The sequence below is a fragment of the Amblyomma maculatum genome, chromosome 4 (assembly GCF_055883805.1).
Source record: "Amblyomma maculatum isolate TAMU_Amacu chromosome 4, ASM5588380v1, whole genome shotgun sequence".
NCBI lineage: Eukaryota > Metazoa > Arthropoda > Arachnida > Ixodida > Ixodidae > Amblyomma > Amblyomma maculatum.
This window is the reverse complement of record NC_139347.1, coordinates 76225035-76242447: the sequence shown is the minus strand read 5'-3', so window position 1 is coordinate 76242447 and position 17413 is coordinate 76225035. Positions and strand designations below refer to the sequence as shown.

The 17413-nt window shown below is 45.6% G+C and overlaps 1 protein-coding gene across 1 annotated transcript in view; it reads right to left on the bottom strand.

The window, feature by feature from the left end:
• Window positions 1-17208, bottom strand: part of LOC146191463 (cytochrome P450 2J4-like) — a 34367-nt gene extending 17159 nt beyond the window's left edge. The window contains exons 1-6 of the mRNA XM_084599954.1: window positions 17008-17208; window positions 14138-14364; window positions 8090-8211; window positions 4418-4524; window positions 3906-4210; window positions 329-441 (exon numbers count right to left, since the gene is read on the bottom strand). Coding sequence (XP_084456080.1) covers window positions 329-441; window positions 3906-4210; window positions 4418-4524; window positions 8090-8211; window positions 14138-14364; window positions 17008-17025 — 892 coding nt within the window. The 5' untranslated portion in view covers window positions 17026-17208. The remainder of the gene's footprint in view (window positions 1-328; window positions 442-3905; window positions 4211-4417; window positions 4525-8089; window positions 8212-14137; window positions 14365-17007) is intronic.
• Between the last annotated feature and the right edge of the window lie 205 nt (window positions 17209-17413).

Sequence of the window (17413 nt, the reverse complement as noted above, 5' to 3'; positions counted from 1 at the left end):
CACTGATGCTATGCACCAACGTGCCCCGCAAAGTGTTTTACTGATGGTTCGCAGTAATCTTGCATGGGCAGCGGGCAAATCTTTACGCATGCAGTTAGCATGGGGGATAGGCTCCAGACCAATTGTATAGAGGATTTATTCCTGGTGACAGCTGGCAGTCTGTCAATAGAGCATGTAGACTCATCTTTCCTCTTAGCACACGCTAGTTGACCTTGTCAACAATGAATGAAATTAGCGATATAGCGAACACTAAGTAAGCCATTTAGGGACCGAGAAACGGAAAAGAAAGTAGGCAACTGAGTAAGTAAATAAGAACAGAGAGACGTACTTGTGATGTATTCGCTGTTGCCACTCCGATTGTCAATCTCCCTCAGAAAAGAGTCCACCAAGCATCTCGGACGCTCGCTTTCCGGCATCTTCTGATAGCGATAGATTTGTTCACTGTGAAACAAACAAAACTCATTCCATTCCATTTTTAGGTTGTGTAGAGAGTGCTTTTTCCAGTTTAGGAGGTTGCTGCGGCCTAATGTTGTTAATTTTTTTTATAACACTAAGTATGCTAGATTGTGAAGCGGCATGCCACCATTGCGTTAGCACCCCCCCCTCAGCATCCAGGTTCAACTTTTGCTATGATGTCGGTGTCTTCGTTATTAATTCTTTGTCAATTCCTTAGCTGCAACGAGGGTTCCACCTGCGAACGTTTGCAGGTAGAATACACTCCAATATTTAGTGTTAAATATCTCAAACTTTTTATATTTTAATGTATGTTTTTAGAGGCAATGGGTTTGCTGGATGAAATGATTGTCTGGCTCCTAATGGGTACAAACGAGATGGTCCAGTTGTATCCAATTAGTTGGGTCTGACTGAAGGGCTCATCTTAATTATCGAATACAATTCGTTCATATACAAAATTTTCGTTAGTTTCTTTTTAGCAGTGATCACCCGGTCATTTTCATGCATCTTCTTCTAAATGACGCAATGCGCCTTTTATAGTCGCCGACAACCTTTCCTGGCAGTAAGAAGAGAACTGGATCATTCCCCTCAATAATTTGGTCGAATAACAACAGCTATTTTTATCCACCCACGTGAGACACTACTCTTCACTACAAAAAAGAAATCAACCACTACGACAACATTAGAGAAACTCTTCGTACACTTCCTCTTCCTGATAAATCTCTCACTACCACGCAAATACACATTCTTAGACGCATAAAGATATATATATAGTGGCTGCACAGGAACCATAGTTCTGCATAAAGCAAGTAACAAAATTCCCATAAAGAAAGGTGTTAGGCAAGGAGACACAATCTCCCCAGTACTATTCACAGCTTGTTTAGAGGAAGTATTCAGAGACTTGGAATGGGAGCAGTTAGGGATAAGGGTAGATGGAGAATACCTCAGTAATCTGAGATTTGCTGATGACATTGCCTTACTAAGCAACTCGGGGGGATGAACTGCAAATAATGATCGACGACCTAGACAGGAAAAGTAGAAAGGTAGGCTTGAAAATCAATATTCAGAAGACTAAGGTAATGTTCAACAGCCTCGGGAAGGAACAGCAGTTTACATTAGGTAGCGAAATACTGGAAGTAGTAGGCGAATATGTCTACTTAGGACAGGTAGTAACCGCAGATCCGGACCACGAAAAGGAAATAACAAGAAGAATACGATTGGGATGGAGCGCATTTGGCAAGCACTCGCAGATTATGACTAACAGCTTACCGGTATCGCTCAAGAGGAAAGTATACAACAGTTGCATCTTGCCTGTACTCACCTATGGGGCTGAAACGTGGAGGCTAACCAAGAGAGTTCTACTTAAGTTGAGGACAACCCAGAGGGCTATGGAACGAAAAATGGTAGGGGTAACATTAAGAGATATAAAACGTGCAGAGTGGGTCAGAGAAATAACTCAAGTTACCGACATTCTAGTAGAAATTAAGAAGAAGAAATGGACATGGGCAGGACATGTAGTGCGAAGAGAGGATAACCGATGGTCGCTGAGGGTAACAAACTGGATTCCAAGGGAAGGAAAGCGTAGCAGGGGGCGGCAGAAAGTTAGGTGGGCGGATGAGATTAAGAAGTTCGCAGGGGTCAAGTGGATGCAGCTAGCACAGAACCGGGTTAAGTGGAGAAATATGGGAGAGGCCTTCGCCCTGCAGTGGGTATAATCAGGCTGATGATGATGATAATGATGATGATGATGAGACGCATAAAGCTAAATACACAGCTTACTTCTGCCAGATCGTTTATATACCGAATCAGACATTACCCCCCATGCCCAAATTGTTCCGAACTCTATGCAAACTTAGAACATTGTATGTTTTCATGCCCTGTCGCAATTCAATCACCCCACTTTCCACACTCGCCTCCCCCAACGCGGCGGGCTTGGCTAGCATTTGACCAGCAGAATAATCAGTTGGGCTTGGTGACCCCGGCCCAGGACAATCTTGATGCTTAGTAATGCGTTAAATAAAATTGTTTTCTTCTCCTCCTCTTTCATAAAAGCTTCTTGTAACTGGACGCCTCGAAATAATTTGTTCTAACCTAGTTAAGTGGTTTTGCTTTAAAGCGTGCACGTATGTCAGAAATATACCTTAAATAACGAGTATTAATGCTAGACTATTTTATAAGAATAAACTATATTTAGCTGCCTAAAAAGAGAGGGAGGAGGAAGAAGAGGAGGAGATAAAAACTTTAATGAGAAGAAGTATTGAAAGTGAGGGAGTGCTCCAGGATGTGCGGCTTTGGCTGCGCTGCTAAGAAAAGCTGCGGAGGAGAGATGTTTACAACACAAAAAGTTGTAAAGTTGTAAACATAACAAAGAAAGTTAGGTGGGCGGTAGCGTATCAAAGGGGGACAGAAAGTTAGGTGGGCGGATGAGGTTAAGAAGTTCGCAGGGGTCGATCGGATGTGCCAGCACGAGACCGGGCTAATTGCGGTATAGTCCGGCTGATTATGATGATATAATATGGGGGGAGGCCATTTCAAAACAATTGAATTCCTCACAGGCTGCAAAATGCCAAGCTTTGCGCATATGCTTTACGCAGTACGATTTCTTGTTCGGGAGTGACGTACGATTTTGGCTGAAATCTCGGGAATATGAAGCCAGCTGCTTGCTTTGTATAGAGTTTGCGAAATGGATGATGCACGTGCCTTTAAGCTTCTCACTGCTCACCGTCGTGATTCGCCGTATATCGCTGAGTACACGTATGGCGATCAGGTGCTTCCCACAGCACAAAACGGCGGAACTGTCCTTCCGGTCAACTGCACTAATTTGCATATGACGGCCGGTATAGTGTCTTCCAAGACCACCTTGAGCATCAGCCCTCAAGGGTTCCATGGAAACCAGTTGATTTTAAAGCGCTATTTAAAAGGCTTTCTAATTCAATTCAGGGAAAGCTTTCATCGTACACAGCGTAATGTCTCGCTGTTTGTTCCAGGCTACCTTATATATACCAATCTCAAACAAGGGAAATTTATTCTAAAGAGGCGAGAGCCCGCGTTGCTGTGAGCACCATCATTAGCGAGGTCTGCTTAGAGAGGTCTGCCTTCTGCTGCGGCGCTCTAAACTCTTTGAACTTTTCTCTCAGCTTGTGATGCCCATCGCTCAAATTTTTGCACTGAATGACACCAATTTTTTTTTGAGCCCACGTTGAAAGCGAGCAAACTAGCTGTAATTTGATTCAGCCTTGAAAGTTCAAATAACTTTAGCATAGCGCGATCTGCGATCTGTTGTACCGTGAGGCCCTATCTAGCAAGCGCACATCCAAGAAGCACCGTCGACCGCGCATAATCAGATGACACCAATGAAGTTGGGGCGGGTGCGCAGCATTTGCGCAGGCGTAGTCCCGCGTTTCATCCCTGAGCATCGCGAAGGCGCTGAAAGCTGGAACAAACGACGGCACCTCATGTACTGGCTGACGCCCTCGGTGAGGCGCGTGATTGCCGAGCTCCGCATCCAGGGTAACATGCACTGGGACGCGCGCCTCAGCCAGGTGGGAAGCCATTCGATGGAGAAGTCGACGCCCGACTCGAGAAAAGCAGTGACAAGATCGTCCAGTCGTCGTCGCCTCGGGTCGTCCAGGTCGTGACGCTTCCCGAGCAGGTACGATACGAGGTTGTTCACCATGCTACTCATCAGGTATTGCCGGATTGCGATGGGCTTGCCTCCGGCTTCAGCAATCTTGGCCACCAGGTGCTGTGCCTCCTCCTACGAAAGGGAGAATTGTGCTAGAATCAGCACCCGGCTGATGCATACAAACGCGTAGAATGGTATGGTAATAGTAATTGGCGTTGTGGTTTTCTTCTTGGTTAGGATCAACTAAATGCGTTAGCACAAGAGGACACTCGCAACGACATTCGAAGTACTCAATACCTACTTAATTCGAATGGGCGAGGTGTTTGCTTATGTGCTTGCCTGTAATTGGGCGTGCATAGGTTCCTTTCCGTAGCCGAGGTCGCCCAGTATCTGCATGCACAGGCGCCTGTTCTCCTTCCAAGCCTGGCCGCTGAGAGCCACGATTCCTGCGGCGATGACCGACGCGCACCTCACGTACATGTCAGGAGTATAAGACATGGTGAGAGTAAGGCGCAACTGCATCGCAGAGCATGTGTAGTGCAGTTACAGTGTGTACATAACATAGACTTTTCGCAGCTCCAAATGCAGTTCAGCACTGTGGATTGAAGGAGCGCTGAAAGTGCCGCCTTTGTCGAACGTTACCAGGCTGTGCATGCGGTCCGCTTCTCACACGCACTGTACAACCCTTACGGCTTTCCTAAAGCACAAAAAGCTTTTGAAGGTGAGGGCGAGGATTCTCATTATCCCAAATAGATTTAGAGAGTGCTCTACAATACGACTGAGAAATAGCCATGCATCCCGGTTACTTTTGGCAGGAGCGATAAGCACGAGAAGAGCAGTGCACTGTGTCAATCACAATTAGCGAGCACACGGCTCTGCGTGACCACGCATGTTCCTTGCCCCATGCACATAACTCGGTCACGAATTAATGCTAAGCGGCACACGATTAGGGGGACCTCGAAGCAGTGATTCGTGTTGTCATTCATTTTGCGCCCAAGCTACTGGCTTGGGCGCAGTGACGCTCAACATGTGCGCAGTCACGCATAGTCGTGTTCGCGTTAAGTGTGATTGACCTTGTACGTAGCACGCTGTTGAACATAATTCGCGATGTCTAATTCTCTTTCGAATGTTGAATGCAAGGGCAGTGCACCTGTGCCATCATGCCGTATCTTAGACGTGCCGAGTTCCAGGTTGGTTGGTTGGTTGGTTCATAGGAAGGGGAAGGCGCATTATCTGTCACACTTGCTCTGTGGACACCTGAACCGCGCCGTAAGGGAAGGGATGAGAGTGGGAGTGAAAGTGCGCAGCGTGCAGGCAAACAGCACAGGAAAATTCAGGTACTGCCTAGGAGTGATGCACGCCATCTGACCAATAGCGCACGGGGTCACGCATGTCACTGCGTCAGTCGATAGCTGTTGCGATGCATGTACGGAAGTGCCTGTTCCGAAAGAAGGCTTTGCGCTTAAACGGGCCTTGTACAAAACTGCACATAATTATATATTTCTCTCGAGTGGTCGGATGGCTGGGCACCAATCTATATATATGTTTTGCCAAAATCTACAAAAACCTTCAAAATTAGGCGACAAAATTTTACTGCTATAGCAGTAGAATTTCGGTTTGGTCTAGTTGGTTCACAGTTAAAATAGATGAGTACGGCGCGAAAGATAGAGATACAACATAAAATGCAAAATAATGGGCCCTGTCCTTTTTGCGCCGTCTTTGGAATCAACTTTATCTAGAGCGCAAGTTTTATTTTTTTTTGTTCGGTGTAGAAGCCAATTCTCGTCATGCCGAGGAAAGCGCGCCCCGCCGGGGTGGTGCAGTGGTAAGACGCCCGACTACTGTGCCGGAGTTCCCGGGATCGAATCCCGGCCTCGGCGGCTGCGTTTCGATGGAGGCGAAACGAAGTGGCGTCCGTGTGCTGTGCGATGTCAGCGCACGTTAAAGATCCCCAGGTGGTCGAAATTACTCCGTAGCCCTCCACTACGGCCCCCCTTTCTCTCTATCCACTTTCACTCCCACCTTCACCCCTTCCCTTACGGCGCGGTTCAGGTGTCCACAGAGCAAGTGTGACAGATACTGCGCCTTTCCCTTCCTATGAACCAACTAAAAAAAAAAAGAGGAAAGCGCAATCCAACCAAAAAATTTCAAGTTATCTGCGCACTGGTGACATCAAGCTCGACATCATGATTTTGCGCGCCATAGATTTGAAGCTTGAAAAGCCTTCGTTGCACTCGCCGCTTCAGTGGCTAGACAGTGGCTACTGCCACGGCATCTTTATCGGTACCGTCGAGTGTTGAGAATGTCAACGACATATATATCTTCGCTTAATGGTGCTAACTGAGGCTGCCATCTGGGGCTGCCAACTGGGGCTAGTAAGGCTTTCGCCTTATGCTAGCCCCAATTAAAGAAAGCAAGTTGTGTCAACTTTTTTGGCTTTGGTATTATTACGAACACTCGCTCCGATGGCTGAGAGACTTTTTCGTCAGGCTACTGATTCCAAAGTCTGGGATAGAACGCGACAGCATCGAGCAAGTTTCTTTTGAGGCGACGTGCGAAATATTCTTGCATGCTGGGAGATGTCAGCACGTGTAAAGAACTATATAGAGCAGGTCTAAATTAACTGGGAACAATCCACAGTGGCGCCCACCACAATCACTAACTTGTGCCATCGCCTTTTGTGAACAATTTACGAGACGCAGCCAATTAAGCTCCAAGCCGCAAAATAATTGTCACACGAAGTGTGTAATAGCGAATGGTAGGACATCACCGGTATTTCACGTCTAGGTTGTTCCTTAATTCATAAACAAATGCCTGTTTTGGGAAGAAAATGTACGGCTGGTAACCTATCTATTTGGATGGGAGATAAATGTCTCTTTGAGAAATAGGCGTTTTACCTATGGACGAGTGAATCACTTATTGTGTTAAAAATAGAAGATCACAATAATTTCGGTGCTTTTCTGCAAATTCTCTCTCATTATTTCTTTCATATTCGTACAACAACTTCTGTGTTTCTCTCCAACTTTATAGAAACATAGGTTCAGTTATTCCTTTGCGTCGCTTACACCATGCTTCACTTAATGAGGCTCATTGTGACAGGAAAATAAAAAAAGAAAGTGTATCGACAACACAAAACCAAATTCCTCCAAATATTAAGGTCTAGCTGTCAGTACCAAAATAGCGCACAAGTAAATGTAGATACATATATATTTCAAAGAAAAAAAAACTGCTAATAAAAGCTGGAAGCAATTTGACAATGGCATGTAATGCCTTTGCAAAGCCTTCTAATAAAGTATCTTTGCGGTGTAGGAAAGGAATAATTTTTATACACAAAATTTTACAGGCTGCAGTCGCTGCCTTTCTTTAACGGAGTCTTGGAGTTACGCTCCTCCATATCACATCAGCTTGGAAGATAGATTTTCTCTTGCGAAATCGGAAATTATCGCAACATGTGGCACGGGTAGCCAGAAGGTCGAACGATTAAGGCGCCTAAGTGTTGCGCTTCAGTAAAGTCTTCTTTTACTACTGCTACACAAGAACAGTAAAAAAAAAAAAAATAAGAACGATTATGGTACTCTCTAAAGGTAAATTTGAGTTCAGCTATTTAAGCGTTTTTGCGATATATTGACGCAAATAATTTGTGAAATGCTTGTATGTATGTAGTGCAGTTACAAAGCACTTCATTTTTCTCACGAGCCAAATAAATTTTCTCAGAAGAAGAGAAAGAGCCACGAGTGAGCGATGCAGAGCTCATGGCTCTTCTTTCTCTACCTCTAAGAAATGCTCTGTGGCTGACTCTCTCGCTCGGTTACACCGGCAACGGTATACGACGGCGAAGAGGCTAAATTCCGCCGAACGGAACCTACGAACAGGTAAAGGACAGCTGCTCTTGTTGCAAAACGATTAATAAAGTGCAGTTCTAGCTAACATACGATTTTAGGCGAAAGGCTGCAGAATAAACATCCCATAACCTGTTAAAAAACATGAAAGAAATCAAACCAACATGCTCACCATTACTCTCGTTTCGAATTGTCCAGTTTGAAGGGCGATTCAGTATCTCTTTTCTGCTCATGAACTTATGGATGGATTGCTCGTCGACCAGGACCACAACGTTGGCGGCGGCCATCTTCAACCTGAACAATGTCGCCAGCTAGAGCCGATGCTCACTGACAAAGCAAAAAACAAGAGCGCCAATACAAACCAAGGAACAAACGATCTATGGGTTAGCGTACATGTTTACCTCATTCTATCAAAGGATGCGCTGAAGAACATCACTGCCTCAGCAATCGGGCAGAAAGAGAACAAAAATATGGCATGTGAAATGACGTCACGAGGGGAGCCGAAACGATGACAGAGCTAAGCGGACTGTACAACCACAAAAGCAATGTTTTCTATAGTATGATATATGGAGTTTATTGTACCAAGGTGATAATATATTATCCTTCATTGTATTCGGATTTATTGCTCCCAAATCTCTCGTTTTTCCCCATTGTGCTTGCTGTTTACAGGAAAAGAGCTGTGTGCCGTATGCCATCTGAAAGCTTTCCCAGTCATTCTGTGGCAATGCTGGGAAAATATGACATAAATCTGCTTGGTGCTGAATTTATGGCTTGGTTTTATGGAGCTCAACGTCTCAAATGGACTCAGACTATAAGGGACAATTACTCTGGATTAATTCGACCAATTGGATTTATTTAACGGGCACTGCCATCACGCGGGCTCCTTGCATCTCGCCTTCATTGAAATGCGGTCGCTGCGGCCGGTGTCGAACCTGTGTCCTTGGACTGTGCAGTCGAGCACTTTAACCTAGAGCTACCACTCTAATCGCCAAAGTTGACAAGCTGACGCCACTAAAGCTTTTTTTTTCTTTTTTTTTTTGCACTGTGCAAAGAGATTAGCAGGATGTAGCCTGGCAGGTCTTCACATCGGACGCTAAGCCAAAGCACATGCCGAGCCGGTTCCCGCTGCGCTCCGAGCCTGCATCGCCGATGCTCAGTCGTCCCTCAGTGATAACGTAAGCAACCGAAGCACAACGAGACAGCGAATATTCGTAGGGCTTCTCTAACTTCCTACTTTGGGCGACACTGTGGTCAGTGACGCTGGCTCTGCGCTCAGAGGGCATAGGCTCGGCAAGCGCCTCTTGGACACTGGTAAAAACTGGAGACCCGTTAAGCTGCTTCTTGTGTACAGCCTTAGCCAGGTGGAACCAAGAGTCTTCGGAAATCTCCGTTTTCTTCGTAAATTATATGCTTGTGGACGTCTTGTTGTATCGGTAGCTACGTTTACATGAGCTCGACAAAAGTCGATTATTGTCATGTTTTGAGAGGGAAGGTATAAAAAGAACCGACGAAGAGAGTAAAGTCATCTGTTTCTTAGTGCTCGCTCTTTCTCTCGAATAATCAGCTCGACACCCATTCTGTAGAATTATGTATACAGAGCGAGTACTTCCAAATTAGGGAGCACATGGTCGGCAGCCCAAACGGTGATAAAGGAAGTAATAATAAGCAAGCAAGCTCATTATTATTTTTTCTTTTAGAGCGCAGCTATTCGGCACCCATTCCTGGGCTTCGCGTTGTTGTTGTGGCTGTAGGAAGAAGGAAAAGAAAATGCACGGGCCTGCTACTGGCTCTGTAGCTTAGCCACCTCCGCTGGACTGATTGATTTATAGGAAGAGAAAGGCTCGGTAACTGTCTCACTTGTTTTCTGCGGACACCTCAACCGCGCCGTAAGGGAAAGGGATGAAGGTGGAAGTGAAACTGGAAAAAGAGAAAGAGGAGCCGTAGTGGAGGGCTACGGTGTAATTTCGACCCCTCGTTTCGCCTCCGCTGGCTTGTGCGGGCAGAAGAGAAAATAGAGAAGAAAGGAAAAAGAAGAGGGAGGGAAAGACACGTGCCGCAACAATAGTCATCGTCCACCACCGAAGTAGTGGCGGGTGCAATGACGGCCTACAACAGATAAAATTTGGTGGCTGGCTAGCCCCCGGCGCAAGCGGCGCGTTCACCTACCGTCCCAGCCTCGTAGGGCCAGAAACTGCCACCCTTCACCACGTCGTTGTCCCTCGTAACCAGCTCTATTTTCACTCCCACCTTCCTTCCTTCCTTCCCTTACGGCGCGATTTAGATGTCCATAGAAACAAGTGCGACAAATACTACGCCTTTCCATTCCTTTGATCCAATTATGAAAGGCACGCTTCAGAGCTCAAGTGGAAGACATGACCACACCATACAAACTGCAAGGATAATAATTCATGAATAATGCGAGTGCCCTCACAGAACAGCAGGGTAACATGCACAGTAACCGAGAATTCACACACACACAGAGAAAAGCATCATATTTTGATGTAGTTTGCGTATATACAGCTGGCTTGAGACTCTGGATCTCTAGCCGATCGTCCCTTGGCTTTCGAGGAAGGCTTGGCCCTGATCTAGCCCGCCATCATATTCCTTTAAAATATACTGCTAGAAATTCGATGAGACGCTTGCTAACGTTTGCTACAGCGTTTTCAAGTCAGTTTAAGATATTTGCGAAGGTTTATTCTTCTCGTCTGTAGTTTGTGGCATTAATCTCTTCGCCGCGCAACGTTCCTATGGGCCCACACGCTGCCTCCCGCACCCTCCCGATAACTTAACGGCTTTCTCCATTTCTCCGACCACAGCTTCCTTCATGACAGTCAAGAACAGTTAGTGGAGTGTTCCTTGAAGGAATATGCGTGAAAAATAAAATAGTTGTCTGTGACTGTACCTGCATGTCTTGCTCGAAACCTTTACCTCAATCTACCGGAAAAGGTGAAACGCCTGTTGAGCTACGCTCAAATGTCGCATTAGGAAGTAACGTAATCGTCGGCAAATTTTTTTTGTTATCACTTCCACAGCTTTGTTGTTTACTTTGCTGTGTATAGCAAAACGCTTTTTTTGTTCTTATATCTTTGTTTATTCATATCTTGTATTTTGTACTATTCTGTACAGTGTTACACATACACATACACAGTGTTACAGTGCTCACCAATGTTACCTCTCCTGGTCCTTTTACTTTGTTTTATACGCTGCGTACAGTTTATGTTTGTATAATGTTATGCAGTTATTTTAATATCGAACTTTATATTGTCAGATCAGGTGGTTCCTAGGAATTAGGAAAAGGAGTAGCCGGAGTCCCTATGTTGTTGTTGTTGTGGCTGTAGGAGGAAGGGAAAAGAAAATGCACGGGCCTGCTACTGGCTCTGTAGCTGAGTCACCTCCGCTTCCTCGTGCGGACAGAAGAGAGAGTAGAGAAGAAAGGAAAAGAAGAGGGAGAGAAAGACGCGCGCCGTAACAACAGCCGTCGTCCACCACCGAAGCAGTGGCGGGTGCAATGACGGCCTACAACCAACCTCTTCTTTATTGTTCTGTAAATAAGGAAAAAGGTGGGGTGAGGGAGGGCGTTGCTGGGATGAATAACTACGCTAACGCAGCATTTTACATCACGAGTGCCGAATTTATGAGAAGAGATGTTTATTAGAAGCCTCCCCCCCCCCCCCCCCCCCCCTTTTTTTTTCGGTGCTGAGGCCTATCATGCATTGTGCAAACAGGACACCCCCAACTCTCTCACTCTAACAGGAACGCATAAATTTACCCCTACACAGCACATATTACTCAACTCCCATTGCTTTGGTCTCATCATCTTCGGTGTCGGTATCCGCAGTGAGGCGATAGCTAGACAAGAAACGTGTACGTTGGGAGAATGAGAGAAGTGACAAGGCGACAAGACGTCGTTCACTGGTCGACACCAGGTGCCTGCCGCAGAAGAACACACACAGGGCTATTTTCTTGTGCAGTGTCCTCATAGCTCCACCGTTCGCCTCCGACGCCTCTTTGCTTTCGCTTATATGACACGCGTTGCGGCGTCATGATGCTGCTCCCCATTTTTACAGCTTCAGAGGCAGTCGTCGCGCGTCTTCAGACCGCTTCCTTTTCTCTGTGCCTCCAGGAGCATGCACTGCCTTCTCTTGACGCCAACGCCTATTGACCTCGGATTGTCCGCTACGCAAAGTGTGACGTCTTCATCGTCTCGCCATTTTCATTCTCGGGATTTGAACACATCTTAATGCTTGTCTAGCAGCAGAGTCTGTCATGCGTCACGCGGGGCAGGCGCCCAAGCATCGGGCCAGTGTAAAATGCAGGGACGTCAAATATCACGAGGAGGCTCGATAGAAATGTTCGATAGCCGCTGTGTGCGTGTACACCTTCCAACCGCGTAACTTATCCAAGGGGTAATTGAAATGACAGCTGCAGTGGACTGCTCAGCTGAGCTGTGTCCGATTTCAAGCGCGACAGGAAACTTGACAGCCCCCACCAAATAACAGAGACGTGTATTTGTCGGCCGCACGTCCCGTCGACTCAGGGCAGTGTGTATCATAGCGCTGCAAGAAGCAGTCTTCTTGGTTCTATTCGATATTTTATTTACAAGCGATCCGTCGCGGTAGCTCAGTGGTTAGGGAGCTCAACCGCTGAGTCCGAGGAAGCAGGCTCGAGCCCGGCCCCAAGGGCCAAGTTTCGATGGAGCCGAAACGTAAGGCAGCCACGTGTGCTGTACGATGTCAGGGGGTGTCGAAATTGGTTTCGTTTGGGTGTGGGATTTGGTTTAACGTCCTAGAGTGACTAAGGCTATGAGAGACGCCTGGGTCAAAATTAAGGCGGATCCATCCACAACGGTGTGCCTCATTGCCCGAGTCGTTTCGAGACATTAAACCCTGCATACCATACCATACCATACCATACCATACCATACCATACCATACCATACCATACCATACCATACCATACCATACCATACCATACCATACCATACCATACCATACCATACCATATACCCATACCCATACCCATACCATACCATACCATACCATACCATACCATACCATACCATACCATACCATACCATACCATACCATACCATACCATACCATACCATACCATACCATACCATACCATACCATACCATACCGTACCATACCGTACCATACCGTACCATACCTGCTAAGCTTATACACTAAACGCATGTTTAATAAAAGGGTCATACTACTGCTTCTCCCTGCTTTCCATCCACCAAACACAAAAACCTATTAGTGCATAGACACAGCATTTTTCCGAGTTATGCAATCGTAGCAAAAGTTTGCAACGAAGATATTTTGTCGAAAATGTGTGCAGTAACATTTGTAATATGCCATGCTTTGGTGCGTCAGGTGGAAACTACCGAGATGTGCATAGAGAAACTACGTGAAAGCTTACCCCTTTTGACAGTATTGCTTGCCTGGTTGGGTTGGTAATAAAGTAAAGTTTGAAAAATTTCGCCATCATTTTTACTTTAGAGGAACCAGACGCTTCGGAACTGACTGGGCTCCTTCAGGGGTGACACGGGGCTGGTTGTTTGCGGGCATAATTAAAGCAGGGAGAGGTGAGAGAGAGGAAATTATAACTGCAGACAAGCCCCGCGTCATCCCTGAAGAAAGAGGCCTGCCGGCTCCGAAACGTCGGGTTTTTATGGAATAAGAAGAGATCGTTGGAGATTTTTTAAATTTCACTTAGACTCAATTGAGAAATTCCTGTTGTTCCGAGGTTAGCCATTTTTTTTTTGTAACTCCTCACTGTAAGCTTTAGAATTATCTACACTGAAGTGACATCCCATCGCAAGACGGCACCGGAACTGCTGCACAATGTGAACTGGAAAGAGGAGGTGCGTACGAAGCCCGACACTCGTCCATGCTTTACCAGTCCACCTGTGCCCTCATGCACCTGATGGACTTATTGTGATACCGCTGGTATCAATTAAAAGTGTTCTGATCTTGATAAACACCCCATGATAGCTGTGACGTGCTTCCTATATTACGCATCGTTTTCCAGTCGGTAATCCTGCACTTATAAACGAAAACTGCACTTTAAAAACGCTTCCATCGCAGTGCAAAAGCCTTATAAGTTTTAAGACGCCACAGTTTTTCAAAAATAGCAGATAGTGAAGCAATCAGGTAGAAGAATGAAAATAACGACAAACAAATGCGGACAAAAATTACTGAGAGTTTGGGCATACCAGAGAACAGGGCCGTATTGTTTGGCCCAGCGGATGCAGTCCCGGAAGTAGAATCCACGCTTCAACGAGAGCAGATTTCCGAGTAGCGGAAGACCGGGTGGACCCGGAGGAAGACTTTTGTGGCCGCTGCTTCCCCATCGCAGGTACGCCAGTAATGCCGAAGCTAGCACTACCGCCAGCACTGTCAGCAGCAGGGGCCCGACCAGACTCGTCGCTGCAAGCCAATCCTTGGGAAGCGGTATTCGGATAAAAGGGAATTCGGATAATTCTGCTTTATGTAACAGAATTAGTGGCTTATGGCATTCCAAGTTACATAAGGTATAAGCACGGTTTCAATACACAGTCTCTCTTTTTAAAGCTGGACAATATTTTATGTGCCATGAGAACAAAAACTCTTCACACGATGGGTAGAAAAATATCCTTGCCAGCGGCGTTTCTAACTCTTCTTGGAAACTAACGCAACTTTCGGAGACTGTGCTAGCTTAAAAAAACCTAGCTTTCTGGGACGCCTTTTAATTTTGAAGCAATTGTAGAATATCGTAAGAGAATTTTATGAAAGCATTGGTGTAAATGGTGCAAGCTTCCGTTGCGTAGCAAAACTTTACATCCCAAGTTTATTCTCCGCGTCCTCCAAGTAAAACTTCCATAGCAAACCGATGGGACGCTTTTTAGATAATAATTGTTAGGAATATTGTATTGTAAACATATTTTACAGAAGTTGTCTAACCTTTCGGTGCTTACTGAAAATTTGCTTCTGGCGATGTCAGTACATGTTAAAGAGCCCCAGGTGATCGAAACTTCCAGAGCCCTCCACTACGGCGTTTCTCATAGCCTGAGTCACTTTCAAACGTTAAACTCGTAAGCCACACCAACGAACCTGAGCTTAACGACTCACAAAGGCTCACAAGAATGCCATGCATAATCGATGGGGTGGATTTTTAGTTATCAATCAGGCAGCTGTGAAATATTATAATATACTTTTATGATTACATCGATGGAATTGGTCCAAGGTTCCGTATCAGATTCTTGCTTACGGAATTGTCCTGTACAAACAACGAGTATCAAGACTAAAGTAAAAAGTCAACAATGAGATCTGTTTTTTAAAATAAAAGCAAAAATTTACAAAGATGCATTTAAGCCTGCTTACATGCGGAAATGCGGAACCATTGCTAATTCGAGGCTCCAGGGTTATTTGCTGCTCCACGGAGAGTGCCGCATGAGACCTCTGTTTGGTATTTTTGTCAACCTCGATGGCGCCACATCTCTTTTTAGCGGAAAATTTATTGTCTTCGTTTTGTTTTCAAAATTGCACGCGCAGATTTCGAGACGCTTTCGTTATCCTCCATAACCTACACTCGGGGCAGCGCTTTTCATTTTTATATATTTTTTTTACTTACTGCCTCTGTTGTCCTTTCCACGGCGTCATTCGGCGTCCTTTACGGACTCGTGCGCACAAAGTTGGCGTACAACCGTAATAAATGTCATGATAAAAAGAAAAAAAAAAGTCGGCGTACAGTAGTAGTTTGCTCGCTCGGCTGAGGAACAGAAGGCCGATGGTTCGTATTCTGTCTTGGGATGATTTTTTTCTTAATGATGATTAACAGTTCGTGCAGACAAACTCTGACGACACATTCTGAGGGAGTCATTCATGGGACAAGAAATGCTATAGCATTCAAACATTACCAGCCTGTCGAGAGAGGATCTACGGATATGTTAATCGTAGTGGTGCAGTTACATAATATGCGAAAAAAATTACGTTCAGTAACTCTTTGCCAGCCAGTCTAAATTTTTGATTTCTTCTAAAAGAAGAGAAAATACATTCAGTTCGCTGTTTATATACACACTCCAGTCAGGCCAGGCGCATAATTTTACATAAATTCTACCTAGGTTACGATGTGCTTAAACAGTGGACTGCAGAGTAGTCGTGCGCGAGAACTCGTGTACACTCACGCGTTGGCGGTGCTTTGTGAGCCCCAGGACGGCATCTGTGCATTTTTGGGCAATGATAATATACTAGTTGACGAGATCCTAAAACACGTTCATAAGGGCTGCTTCCACGGGCGAGACACCCTGCCTTCACATGGAATACCTGTTAATAAAAATTAGCAGCAAACCTGCTGATTGGATCCGTGGAAATCCACACTAGCCCACTTGCGTTCGGATCTATTAACTCTAACATTTTCTTCGCGAAAAGACACATGAATGTCACCTTTCCTCTTGTATTGAGTAGCTTGTGATCGCAGGTGTTGTGTAATTGACCGCTTACTCACTGCCATGAAGGACTATTCACATCAGAAGAGCATCCAATCTTAGTAAATTCCAGGGAGGCTTGGTTAGCTCACTTGACAAGCCGATCAACAGCTTTATGCATACCTCCACAACTGAGACTGTAAACATCACGTAGTTCATTTACCTCAAACTCATGTCCATTCTCGCTTTCAGTGACACAAACCTCTGTAATCAGTCTCGCGTTTCTAGCGATAGTTAGTGCGTATATGTTAAATGAGGAGTTTTAACAGAACCAGCATATATAGGGGGGATGGAGAGGACGGGCACACAAAACTCCTCTGACATATATCTTTACTCAGATGTTGCGTGTCTATACTGCGCAGCAGACATTTGCTAACACTGTATTGCTAACACTACATTGCTAACAATGCAAACTAAAGAAATTATTGCAATCTATACCCGAACTATAGGTAGTTCGATTCCATTTCGAGTCAGCAGACATTTGCTAACACTGCAACGCAAAGAAATCCTTTCGATTGATAATTGGGTAATTCGATACCAATTGGACACAACAAATTTATTTCCTTTTGGTTCGCCAGGTTACCACTTAGCTATGGCTGTAATTTCACACTACAACTCACCATGCTGAAGGATGGCATGATGAACCAACGCACGTGATATCCTGGGTTTTTTCCTCGTTAGACAACTGGGACGCGTCCTGTGTCCTTAGTTTTCGCATGTAGCGCCGGCGGTCACTGGGTAAGCTTCGTCGCCGAATGCCTGGCCTGACCGGTCGCTCAGAACGGCTGTCTGGCGCCGCTGTCTGACGGCATGAGGCAGCACACGTGCTCCGACGTGGGCGACCTGCTTCCAAGCCGTGTATGTGGTCTGCAATAGCGACGCAGCTGCTGTCAGTCCACGCTAAGCCTGTCACTGGATGATAGGAAGGGAAGCGGAAGGCATTCTGTTGTAATTTCTATTTAAGCGTAAAAAGCGGATCGGATCGAAATCGAATTGACACATGCAAACATGCTTTCAAGTACACGA